We start from the raw sequence: 11,966 nt of genomic DNA on the forward strand, positions 1-11,966 counted from the left end.
GTGTTTTTTTGTTTTGTTTGTTTTAGCATTGCACTTATACTGTGTTTATCTTTTAAGGCACACAATTAACATTTTTGTTGAAGCATTATTTGTATAATACACGCGCGAACACACACACACACACGTTTATGAATACGTTTATGTATATACGTATACATCTTTTCAATTAAAACCTTTTAATTAAATACTGACTTAACATTAATAGTTTACAACTTTGATACGCTCCACAAAGCTAAGTAGTTGAAAACGTTTGCTCCGCCCACTTCCGGCATGAGACTGCTGCTGCCTTGTGACTGCTGTGACGTATGGTTCTGCTGTTCTGCAATCAGCCCTACCTCGACGGCGCGGGAGACGCGTACTGCATTCGTACTATAGGTATGCTAACATCATATGCTGCAGAAACTTTGCCACACAAATAATCCATGGATGTTCTACGTTGAAAGTCCACAGTTTACATTACAGTTAATAGTGTGGCTTTGTGATTTCAACATATAAAAACATATCTGTTTTTGAATGCTAAACGAATACATGCTTAAAGCATTACAAAGAGGCAATACGATTTATGAGATTAGAAGCAAGTATTTTACAGATATGGCAAAAAATGTTACTCCTTTGGAAAGTAGCCTATCAGGTATTTTTCTTCAGTAGGCTAAAAACGTAAAATGGGGTTGTAACGTGAACAATTACCAATTTTGTTTTAAAACCACCTCTAATTGTTAAGAGGTCACTTTCTTTCAGTCGTTTTATAGCAATCCACACCCCTTATCTTTTTGCACTGCAGCCAAAATTGCGCAGCACACTTTTTGTGAACCTTTTAGCACCTTGTACGATTTCTACTATGGCAAAGCATGCTCTCTTAAATATTAAAGAGGTCCTGATGACGTTGTTTGGTTGCTTTCCAATGCCAAACGGAGAGTGGGCTCCCTTTACCATAGTAGGATTCGTACATTTGCTCACCGGACTGATGAGGGTTCTGCACCACATCCGTCTGGTCTCAAGTTTGTCGGCTCCGCACATACAGCATCGAAATTACAGAATGTCCAACCCTTTGTATGTCTCTGGACCTGATGCCATGTGTGCTTTTAGTCATTTCTCGTGTCCTTTGAAGATGGCTTGGAATTGTTTTAATTTTTCTGTGTAATAAAAACCTAGATTTTTTGCCTAAACTTTTTTTTGTACAATTAGTAGGATTTTCATTCTTTTTTTACTGGACACCTAAGCTTTACAGGACTATGGATCCTCCACCGACTTCAGAGAAATCGCATCTCATCAACGAAGGAAATGCCAAAATATACTCCTTAAAACTTAACAGGTAAATATGATAATTTTAATTTAGAATAACGATTGTAACCACATGCAATATAATAGCAATCATTTTTAAACGACTAAATTATAGCATAGGCTACAGTGATATATATTTTATATCATTTTTTGACACTATACAATCAAACCATTCTGCGTTTCTCAAAGCCCTTATAAGATGACAGATATTTCCACAATCTTACGCAATAATTCAAAAGCCATGAATGCCAATATTATTGAGTTTAATTCTTTCGAATAATAAACCTTCAAGAACGTCACATGTTCCTTCTAAAAAACACCCATAATTTATGAAATAAAATATAAGTCTATGAAACGCTTATAATTTAAATGAAGAGCGTTAACTATGTTTCTGTTCAAATAAGGCAAAATGTTCATTTAGGTTTCACTGCAGTGCAGGTTTATTTGACCAGTGCCCTTAGGAACATGTATTTACTGAGCAAATGATTTCACATATAGCCAACATATGTCTTCGCAGTAGCCTACATATGGAAATACGCTTTGAACACAGATTAAAGTATACGGTTACGATATGATATGGTGGCATCATCATTACAGCAGAGTTTGTGAAATACAATTATTCAAGGAGACATTTAAAGAAAGAATGAAGTTTGCAAGAGGACATTTTTAGGAAAGCATTTCATTTTAGATCCAGAATTGTTATTCTCGTTTCGTTTATAGCGAAAAAATAACAACTTTAGCAACAAACTAGTGCCAGCAACATTCTGTCACCTGTATTTATGCTATTTGCTTTTTTCTTAAATTTAGAGAGACAGAACTGTTTCAGCACCCTGGACAGATACACTGGAGTTGTCGATATAAAAAACTACAAAAAAATCTAACTTGTATTTATACAGGGGTAAATGTGTATTTAAACTATAGACATCACGATTGATTATTAGGCTCCTGGTGGAAAGATATTTTATTTTTAAACTCGAACGATTAAAAATCATTGGTGCATTATGCCTGGATTACAGTCAAATTCGACTAGTGTTGCAACGAAAATTCGTTGAATATGAATAACACAACAATTTGCGATGGACCGTGTCAAAGTATGCCTGCATATATAACATAATAATCTGTTTTAATGAAGAACGGTTACATTTTTAAATATAAACTATTTTAAAATAAAATTCGCTTAGGCTACTAAAAGTACACATTTTTTAAATCCGATATTTAGCAATAAGACAATTTTCACATTGAGCCACAGAATAGAATTTACAGAATTGTTAACTATGCGACAAAAACACGTTCAGCAAGAGATAACTGTGCAGATGAAGATATATTTTTAGTTATATTGCAGTTAGTTGTGCAGTGGATTGCAACCGTTTTGCATTAATTTGATTTTGTAAAAGAAAGATAGAAGGTATTTATTTAGTTTGGTGACGCATTCATTAAAAGATTGCTTGGACGGACACTGGGCAGTCACCTGTTGAGGGACATTAAACAAGGTTAACGGACACAGTGTTTGTCCGGAAAGTCATTATAAGAATTAAACATTGTTACCGAGTGCTTGATTTCTTGAGGGATAAATGTGCAAGTCAGTACTGAAACAAAGGGCTTGCTCTTGATAACAATACAGATTTAACATTATCATTTACAGCACGCCTTTCTGCATGCATAATAATGTAATATGTACCCATTACAATTTTTATTTTTATTATATACTGTGCACAGTTGTTGTACAGCTACTGTTATCTCTCATCTAACAAATTACGTTATTTTCATCAGACATAGGCCTATGAAAATACGCAAGGCACATAAATGTTACTTTTCAGTTCTATTTACAGATCAAATATATAAACATGCAAATTCTTAAACCAAGTGCATAATTTTAAAGTGCTCAGGGCCATGATTTCACGCACTGCTGCATTGCCACAGGTGTTGACAGCATGATTCAGTCGGAGCAGATGAGGCTCTATGATGCATATTGCTTTACGTCTGACAAATATTTTATTAATGTCTATTAGTATTTGGGTTACCCAAAAATTAAGATAACTGTTCGAATAGAGAGGAGTCTTGTAACAATTAATGTACTTCTATACCGTTTTAAAATGTGAGTGATAAGTGCAACAGAGTTTCAAATGAGGGATGTGGGGGTGGTTATGCGATTATGTATTTTGTAATTAGGTAATAATTTGCGCACCTATTAATTTCGCACATAATTAAAAAGAACTTGTTCAGTGCAATGTAATCAAAGACAGAAATGTGGGTGTCAGAAGCAGCGTATCATGTCTGTGTCCCGGTGGGGAGATTAAACAGACTCTGCGCGTCCTTTCAGCTGCAGCGCGCGTGTGATGCGGTACACTGATCTTCTCATGCGCGTCGAGATTGCGCGTCACGCCCCATTAGTCCCATCATCAAGTCTCTCTCATCAATACACAAGACAGAAGGGCCCAAAACGGCCATGTCAGCAGATTCAATCTCAGTCTGCTCTGTGTAATGACATGAGAAAAAGAAAGATCTGACCGCTTGCTTCTCAAGCACAGCACCAGATACAAAGCAGTTTATTTACAGTTTGTTACTTGTATATATGCAGTTCTAAAATGTACAGTAACTTGCTAAAACTTAAAAATCCAACCATGCTATAAACATTAGAAATTGAATGGATTTAATGGTTATAATGGGAATTGTATGGGTTTTATTAGAAAGTATGGTCTTTGTGGCTCTCAGGTAATGTGTTAGGTTTTTTTTTGGTGGAATGTTATCTGGTGGATCAGAACCAATAGAACACCATTAAATCCTACTAGAATAAGGCCCAACATTGCATGTTCACATACACAGTCACTATAAAATATGAAGCTGAGACTGAGCTTTTTTACAGTGAACCTCTGTTCATTTTGCATTATCTGATAACTGCATGCATTCTGCAGTGAAATCTCAGGTTCCAAAGAAAGTTGTCCAGATCTGCCAATGGGAAATGGTGATGTGGCTGGTGCTATCGAGCTGAAGAGGCCAGTTGGAAGTCATTGCCATGGGAATAAAGCAGTACATGAGGAGAGCCGTGAGAAACTCCTCGCAAAGAAAAAACTGTACATTGCCTCCATAGTCTGTCTGGTGTTCATGATCGGAGAGGTTATAGGTAAGAACTTTGGTCCTTTTAAGAGACAGAAATAGCCTAAATGCAGCATTATGTAATATACTGAAAGATAATTCCAAACAAAGAACGGCTCATTGAGTTTAAGTAGTCAGAATAATAATAAAAACAGGATACATTTTTTGTTTGCATTGCTTCACTGTAAGCATCAAGCAATTTGCCATGTAGTGTAAAAATATTTTTAAATGCTGGACCACAACCAATCCTTGATCTATTAAACTGTGATAAGCGGACATTTTCAGGATTTTGTTCAGCCTGTACAGCACTTTTTTTTGTTCAAGTCAGCATTCACAATGCAGAGACATACTTGAAAATAATTATGAGTCATCCATTCTTTTTGAACTATGGGACACTTTTGCTGTGTAAGCACAAACAACAAAAATACTTTACAAAAGGCTTACTTAAGAAAAATCAAAAAACTTTGCACGTATAAATGAATATTGTTTACTGTGGACGCTTTTCTTTTGACACAGGTGGTTATCTAGCACACAGTCTGGCCATTATGACTGATGCAGCTCACCTTCTGACAGATTTAGGCAGTATGATGGTCAGTCTTTTCTCCCTGTGGATCTCCTCAAGACCACCAACCAAAAAAATGAACTTTGGATGGCACAGATCAGGTGAGACCAGTCTAGAGTGTCCGCCAGATTCAACCCCAAATCTAACGTTGTTTTTAAGTTTTAAGACATTTTGAATAAGCTTTACTGTGCCATTAACTTGTATCAGTTTAAAATATTTCTTTACTGATTCTCAAGTTCAAATCATTTGCAGCGATGATGCTGAACCTTGTTTATCTTACATGACTTAACAGAGATTCTGGGAGCACTGGTCTCTGTAATGTCAATCTGGATTGTGACTGGAGTGTTGGTTTATCTCGCCATTGAGAGGATTGTAAAAAATGACTATGAGATTGAAGGCAACGTAATGCTCGTCACATCCGGCTGCGCAGTTGTGGTCAACATCATGTGAGTAGACAGAAATCCCTTTTTTATACGAATAAAAAATTAAATGCATGGAAAATAATGTCTTGTTTAATTGATATGATTTTGGTTTATGTTACAGAATGGCATATATTCTACATCATTCTACAACCTTCCACAGTCACGGTTCAGGCTACCACAAGATTGACGAGAATGGGATGAGTCCCGTGGGTCATGGCCACTCCCACAGCCTCTTGGGTAGCCATGGCAACACTAGTGTCAGAGCAGCATTTATTCACGTTTTGGGGGATTTGTTACAAAGCTTTGGAGTGATGGTTGCAGCCATGATAATCTTCTTCAGGGTAAATGAATACTTTTAACACCATAAAAAATTGATGTACTTTTGACTATAGTGCTTGAATGGACAGTTTGCACAAAAATGAAAATTCTGTCTTCATTTACTCACCCTCAAAGTGTTCTAAATTCCTTTGTTCTGATGAACACAGAGAAAGATATTTGGAAGAATGTTTGTAACCACACAGTTCTTGGCCACCATTGACCACCATAGTAGGAAAAATTACTTTCTAAATTTCTTTGTTCTGTTGAACACAAAACAAGGTATTTTGAAGAATGTAGGAAAGCAAACAGTTCTGGGGCATTTTTGACTACCATTGTCATTTTTTCTACTATGGTAGTCAGTGGTGGCCAAGAGCTGTTCGGTTACAAGCATTCTTCCAAATATCTTTCTTTGTGTTCATCAGAACAAAGACATTTATACAGATTTGGAACAACTCGAAGTTGAGTAAATGATGACAACTTTTTATTTTAGGGTGAATTTTTCCTATAAAGATAATAAAAAGCGTGGCAGTTACTTTAGCAAGTCATGTATTTGTGGATAAATAACAGAATGTCCAAATATCTGACACATTGAAAATCTCTTTACGTCTGCTTGATGAGTAAATGCTGTCGTTACATACCACGGACCTTTTTTGTTACTAAAATACAAATAAAAACATTTTAAAATGAGAAAAATGTTAAACAGAAGAAGTGACAATACTGGAATCAGACTTTTGGACCCAAGTTTATATGTAAATAATTGAATTATATATATTTATGTCATTTTTAATATAGCGATAGAAGAACCGGTTCATTCTAAGTTCACTGAAAAACTAAAAAGTGATGAAACGAAATCTTCTCGATAAGGAAGAGGACATTAAATTCTGTTTTTGGCCCCAGAAAGCGCCTCAGTGGAAAATCCTCTCTGACATCTGTAGTCTAATGCATTTTGACACTGCAAAGAAGCATCCGATTCTGTTCTTCACGGCATCCGACCTTCTGTTCTCTCTCTCCTCCTTCTAACGCAGCCAGAATACAAAGTAGCAGATCCCATATGCACTTTTCTCTTCTCTGTGTTCGTCCTGGCCACTACCCTTACCATTCTGAGAGACGTCTTCCACATTCTCATGGAAGGTAACTTTCACGTTCACTAGTTTCTCGTTGTTATGTAAAATATTCATGCAGTTACTTGGTAGATTTTGTTGTCCTGGTGCATAATACAAGCTGTGGTCTATAAATCTCATGTGTCGTTCAGGGGCGCCCAAAGGTGTAGAGTTTAATTCAGTGAAGGAGGTGCTGCTTTCTCTGAAGGCTGTGAAGGCCATGCATAGCTTACACCTGTGGGCTCTCACCTTGGGCCACAGTCTGATTTCTGTTCACATAGCCATTGGTAAGTATATTTTTATTAAATGTGTTTTATTGTCAAATTATTATTTGTATGGTTTTTTAGGGCTGCACGACAATTTATCGCGATACCACTAAACCCTATTGTAATCGAGCTGGCTGCAATATGCAATGTGTCGATATTTTTTTTAATGCGTAGCACGTCTCTGGGATCAGTAGGAAATGCTGCTCGATCTAAAAGCAGTGCGAGTTTGAGTCGCTTATAATGTGCATTTGAAAAAGCAACACCCGTCAAACATGGTCATTTTAAATATACTTTATTATCCTAAAAATACCTGATGAGGCTTGCGTAACAGTGATAAAAAGATGTCCATAGGCATTTCCTAGATTCTAGACCGCGTTATGGTCTTCTTCTGCAGTGCGTATTTGGAGTTTCTGTACGAGAGCGCCCTCTGGCTTTCGGATGCAGCAGCATTTTCCCGTACTTCACTCAAAAGCTGCGCGTAATTCACGTGATATTTATCGTGACAGCCCTACTTTTATCCTGTTTGACATTGAATAACAGGATAATAAACTACATTTTTACTTTTAAATGAATAAACATCTAAATATCAGTCCTTTGCATATTTCCATTCATCACCATTACATTTTATTGGGTTATACAGAATAAAAAAAAAGATTTTACCAAAACGCTGCTGTTATTCAAATTTAAAGGGATAGTACACCCCCTTGTATCCTTGTGTCCAAATCTCTTTCATCTGTGGAGCACAAAAGAAGATATTTTAAGAAATGTCTTAGTGGTTTTGTGTCCATACAATGGAAGTCAATGGGAGCCCATGTTGTTTGGTTACCAACATTCTTCAAAATATTTTCTTTTGTGTTCTGCATGAGAGAGAATGCCATACAAGTTTGGAATAATATGAGATCATATTTTTTTTTCCATTGAACTATCCCTTTAAACTCTCATGCTTTCACTATGTTGTCACTATTTTTCTTCTTTTAGAGGAGAACGCTGACCCTCAGAGTGTCTTAAAGGAAGCTACGGAACTTCTTCAGACCAAATTTGGCTTTCACAGCACGACCATTCAAGTGGAGCCTTATTGTGAGGACATGATCTACTGCGCCCAGTGCCAGGACCCTATGGACTAAGTTCAGCACCGGTGAGAGGAGGCTGTCTGTACAAAACGTATACACACATATTAAGCTTCATCGAGGGTCCAAACCAGAAATGGAAACACTGTGCAAATGTACCATGTACAATACATATCATTTTGAATAAGTACGTGTCAAATACATTTTCATCTAACAAAAGGCGATTTCACACTGTGCCATCTTTGGTGCACGGGCTTATGGAAGGAAGAGCTTTAAAATGAAGTGGTGATGTTTAAGCTTCACGTATGCAAAGATGAAAGCACATAAATTTGATGGCCGAGGCACCGCTGTGAGCTTTTTATTGTGACTTTTGCCTGGCTGGCAGCATACATTACAGCCGGAGTATACCGTAATTGCCTGTCCTCGGGCTTGCTAGGGTAAAAGATGGCTATTGACGTGACTCCCTTAAAAACAGTTATAGGGTTTGAGCCCCAGCCAGCATTGCCTCTGCTGTCCTGCTTCTCGAATCAATGTGAATGTCTGCCATGTTGTGATGCTTAAGTCCGCTCGAGTGTAATTATGGATTTTGTTGGGTGTCTCTCACTAATGTCTTGTTAGGCGATATAATACTATTTACAAAAGCAAGCGGGTGATTGGCTTAAGAGGACCCTGTTCTCCTTCACTGGCTCTGAGAGTATAAGCAATTCGTAGGTTCATTTCTATATTAAGTACAAATAAACATTGGTCTGATGTGTCGCTTGTTTCTTCAACAGTGGGGTGTGTTAAATAAGCTCTTAGCAAGATTTGTCTGTATTTGGAATAGGATACTACTACTTATTGGGGCTTACAGGACTGCACAATATGATAAACTTATTGAAATATCACAAATGTCGCAGTGGTTAGAAGTAATTGCATGATTTTATTATTTCAATAATTAGTTAGTTATGTATAGTAAAGTTACAGGTTGAAGCAGATAGCAAAAAGACTAGTACAGTATCAGAAATAATGTTAAACATGCATGTTGTTTGTCATTTTCAGTTTTTAAATATATTTTAGTATAGTTCAAATTGATTTGTTACAAACTTTAAGCATTAGTATATTGCATATTGTTATCGCATATTGCATTTTTCTTTAATTTTGTCCAGCTCTACTATGTGTACTATTACATGCTAAGTATGTAAATATCTGCATGTGGGTAGTTGACAAATAAACCGTACCATGTGTCCTATGGTGTGACAGCGAAAATTTTGAAAACAAACTATATTGTTTTATTTTGTTAATATTTATATTTATTAAATACAATAGCATTAGAGAGTTTTAGTTTTTCCCAAAATTTTTGATGTCACATGTATGGTTTATTTGTCAACTACACGTGTACAGAATACACGCCTACTAGAATACATTGCCAGGATGTGCAGTATACAGATACCGTATCCCACAATGCAATGCATTTGACTTGATCTTCCATTTGTAGTTTGACAAATGAACAAAAGTGATAATAACCAAAACTTAATGAATGATTTTTTAATGCTTGAACTTGCATTAAAATGAGAAAGAATCCAAAATGATACATATTATATTCTGTTACTACACATTATTCAATTGGCAGTAAAGTGGTATACAGCCAAATACAGCCACGACCTGTGTGTTTTAAGAATGATGTCCGAGAAACATTTTTTGATATCAATATTTTTTACAATTCGGTGCTGTGCTAGGTCCATGTCGAGCTACACTCTGTTTTGTGAAAGTTAAACATGCTACACAGCAAAATCAGTATGAGAAATTCCGACACACATTCACATTTTGCACAGGATTTCCATCTCTGATCTCTGTGCCGCCACACTGCCGCCACGACTGTGACATTCCAGAAAAAGTTCAACACTATTCTAACGTCTCTGCAGTTCTCCACTCAAGTCATGGCAGTAAAATACTGTAAATCAGCGAAGCACATGGCTTCAGAATGTCTTTTAACAATCACTTATGATATTCACTGCGGTAATATGCTTATCTGAAGAATGGTCACAAACTTCGGTGACATCTTTTCATCGAATTTTAGGAGCCCCTAAACATGCACTACTATGTTCATAAAGTATACGTGGAACAAAATCATTGTATTACACTTTGTGTTCTAAGCTTGCGTGTACTGCTAAAATAGCTGTTGTGATTTGTCGTGACGTGGTGAAAGGGGTGAAAATATTGTCCTTACGAGTAAAGAGTTTGCTTTGCATGGTTGCTTTTGTGTTTTTCACGACTGACTGCAGTTCAGATGGCCGTTCGTAACTGACCAACCCAAGGACCTCGCAATCTCACTGAAAGACCATTAAATCTTATATTTTGTCTAGATTTGTTTTGATAAAATGAATATATATTTAAAATGTGAAAGAGAGAGAGAGAGAGAGAGAGATAGAGCGGACAAATGAGGAAATGTAATGACGAATGCATAAGCGGTATATTTTTGATATTGTTCGTGGGTTGGTGTGAAAAAGTTCTGCGTTTAGAGGGACCACAGTGACAAACTGAGCTTTCAACCAGCTCCATTTTTCTACAACTTATAAAAAGTGTGACATGTTCCTGGATCAACATCCTTGTTGGCCAACGTTCGTACACCTTAAAAATGCTGGTTTATTTCAACCCATTGTTGGGACAAACCCAACAATTTTAGCTATTATTAGCAGATAGTGTGTTCACGACTTGTCCACCATTTAATGGATTATCAATCTATGATTTTAGGAGATTTAACAAAAATGTTGAACAATACTAATAGAGCTTTTGCAGTCTCACATGTTTAGGCAAGCAAGCACTTCTCAGTGATTCATAAATTACAGTGTAACAGAAATATACACTATATGGACAGAAGTATTGGGACGTCCCGTTTAAAAGGAACAGTTTACCCAAAAATGCAAATTCTGTCATCATTTACTCCACCCCCCAGAGTTGTTTCAAATCTGTATAAATTTCTTTGTTCGGTTGAACACAGAGCAAGATATTTGGATGAATGCTTGTGTTTTTGCCCACCATTGACTCCCATAGTAGGAAAAATGACAATGGTGCCCCCAGAACTGTTGGCTTTCCTAAATCTTCAAAATATCTCATTTTGTGTTCAACAGAACAAAGAAATTTACAAGGACATTTTTCTTACTATAAAATTAGAAGCACACGATTCTCTAGATTCGAATATCATAATATGCTGTAGCATTAAGATTTGTGCTCACGGAAATGACTAAAGTTGTCAAACCTGTATTAGAAGGGGGCGTCCCAATACTTTTGTCCATATACTGTGATGTATCTTGAAAATATCACTGTACAAAAACTTAATAGACACGATTTAAAAGTGGTAACACCCTCCTAGTATTATTTGTTAGAATATGAAGAACTTGTGAGGGCCCAATTTGAATATTGTAGAAAATAGATTTATGCGACTTATGAAGACTGCAAAACTGATAGCTGATGGTGCCTCGTTGGTCATGTTTTTCACACGTTCTGTATTTTTGTGTCATACGACATTAATGTTGTTCTGTAAAACCTGTAAATAACCTACGTGTTCATTTTTGTGTGCCTCAGATTTGTGGATGTATAAATTTGCTTACTATATAAATATCTGTCTATAAAAGTCCTGTGTGTAAATGTTTTACAGTTACTCTGTATGTGAGCACGTAAAATCACTATATAACTACAAATTAATATGATGGATATTTAATTTTTACATGGCTTTAATTTTCTATGTGCCACATATGTGTATGGTAAAATTTTGTAAGCTGTAATAAAATTATGTTTATCATATAGAAACACTGACATAATTGTTATTCATATACACCATCATCCATAAGAGCTAAACATTTAACATAAATCAGTTCTTA

The 11,966-nt window shown here is 36.3% G+C and overlaps 1 protein-coding gene across 2 annotated transcripts; it reads left to right on the forward strand.

The window, feature by feature from the left end:
- The first annotated feature begins 314 nt into the window (after positions 1 to 314).
- slc30a2 (solute carrier family 30 member 2) lies at positions 315 to 11,859 on the forward strand. Of its 2 annotated transcripts, XM_057352975.1 has the most exons (9): positions 315 to 375; positions 1,221 to 1,312; positions 4,194 to 4,402; positions 4,891 to 5,037; positions 5,229 to 5,382; positions 5,480 to 5,699; positions 6,702 to 6,807; positions 6,929 to 7,063; positions 8,021 to 11,859. In XM_057352975.1, exons 2-9 carry the CDS (start codon positions 1,233 to 1,235, stop codon positions 8,164 to 8,166), a joined length of 1,197 nt encoding a protein of 398 aa, XP_057208958.1. In that variant the 5' UTR covers positions 315 to 375; positions 1,221 to 1,232; the 3' UTR covers positions 8,167 to 11,859. The 2 variants fall into 2 exon arrangements, with proteins under 2 accessions (XP_057208958.1, XP_057208960.1); XM_057352977.1 differs by lacking the exon at positions 315 to 375 and having other exon boundaries at positions 1,033 to 1,312.
- Positions 11,860 to 11,966: the final 107 nt, after the last annotated feature.

This window comes from Triplophysa rosa, linkage group LG15 (genome assembly GCF_024868665.1).
Source record: "Triplophysa rosa linkage group LG15, Trosa_1v2, whole genome shotgun sequence".
Taxonomy (NCBI): Eukaryota; Metazoa; Chordata; class Actinopteri; order Cypriniformes; family Nemacheilidae; genus Triplophysa; species Triplophysa rosa.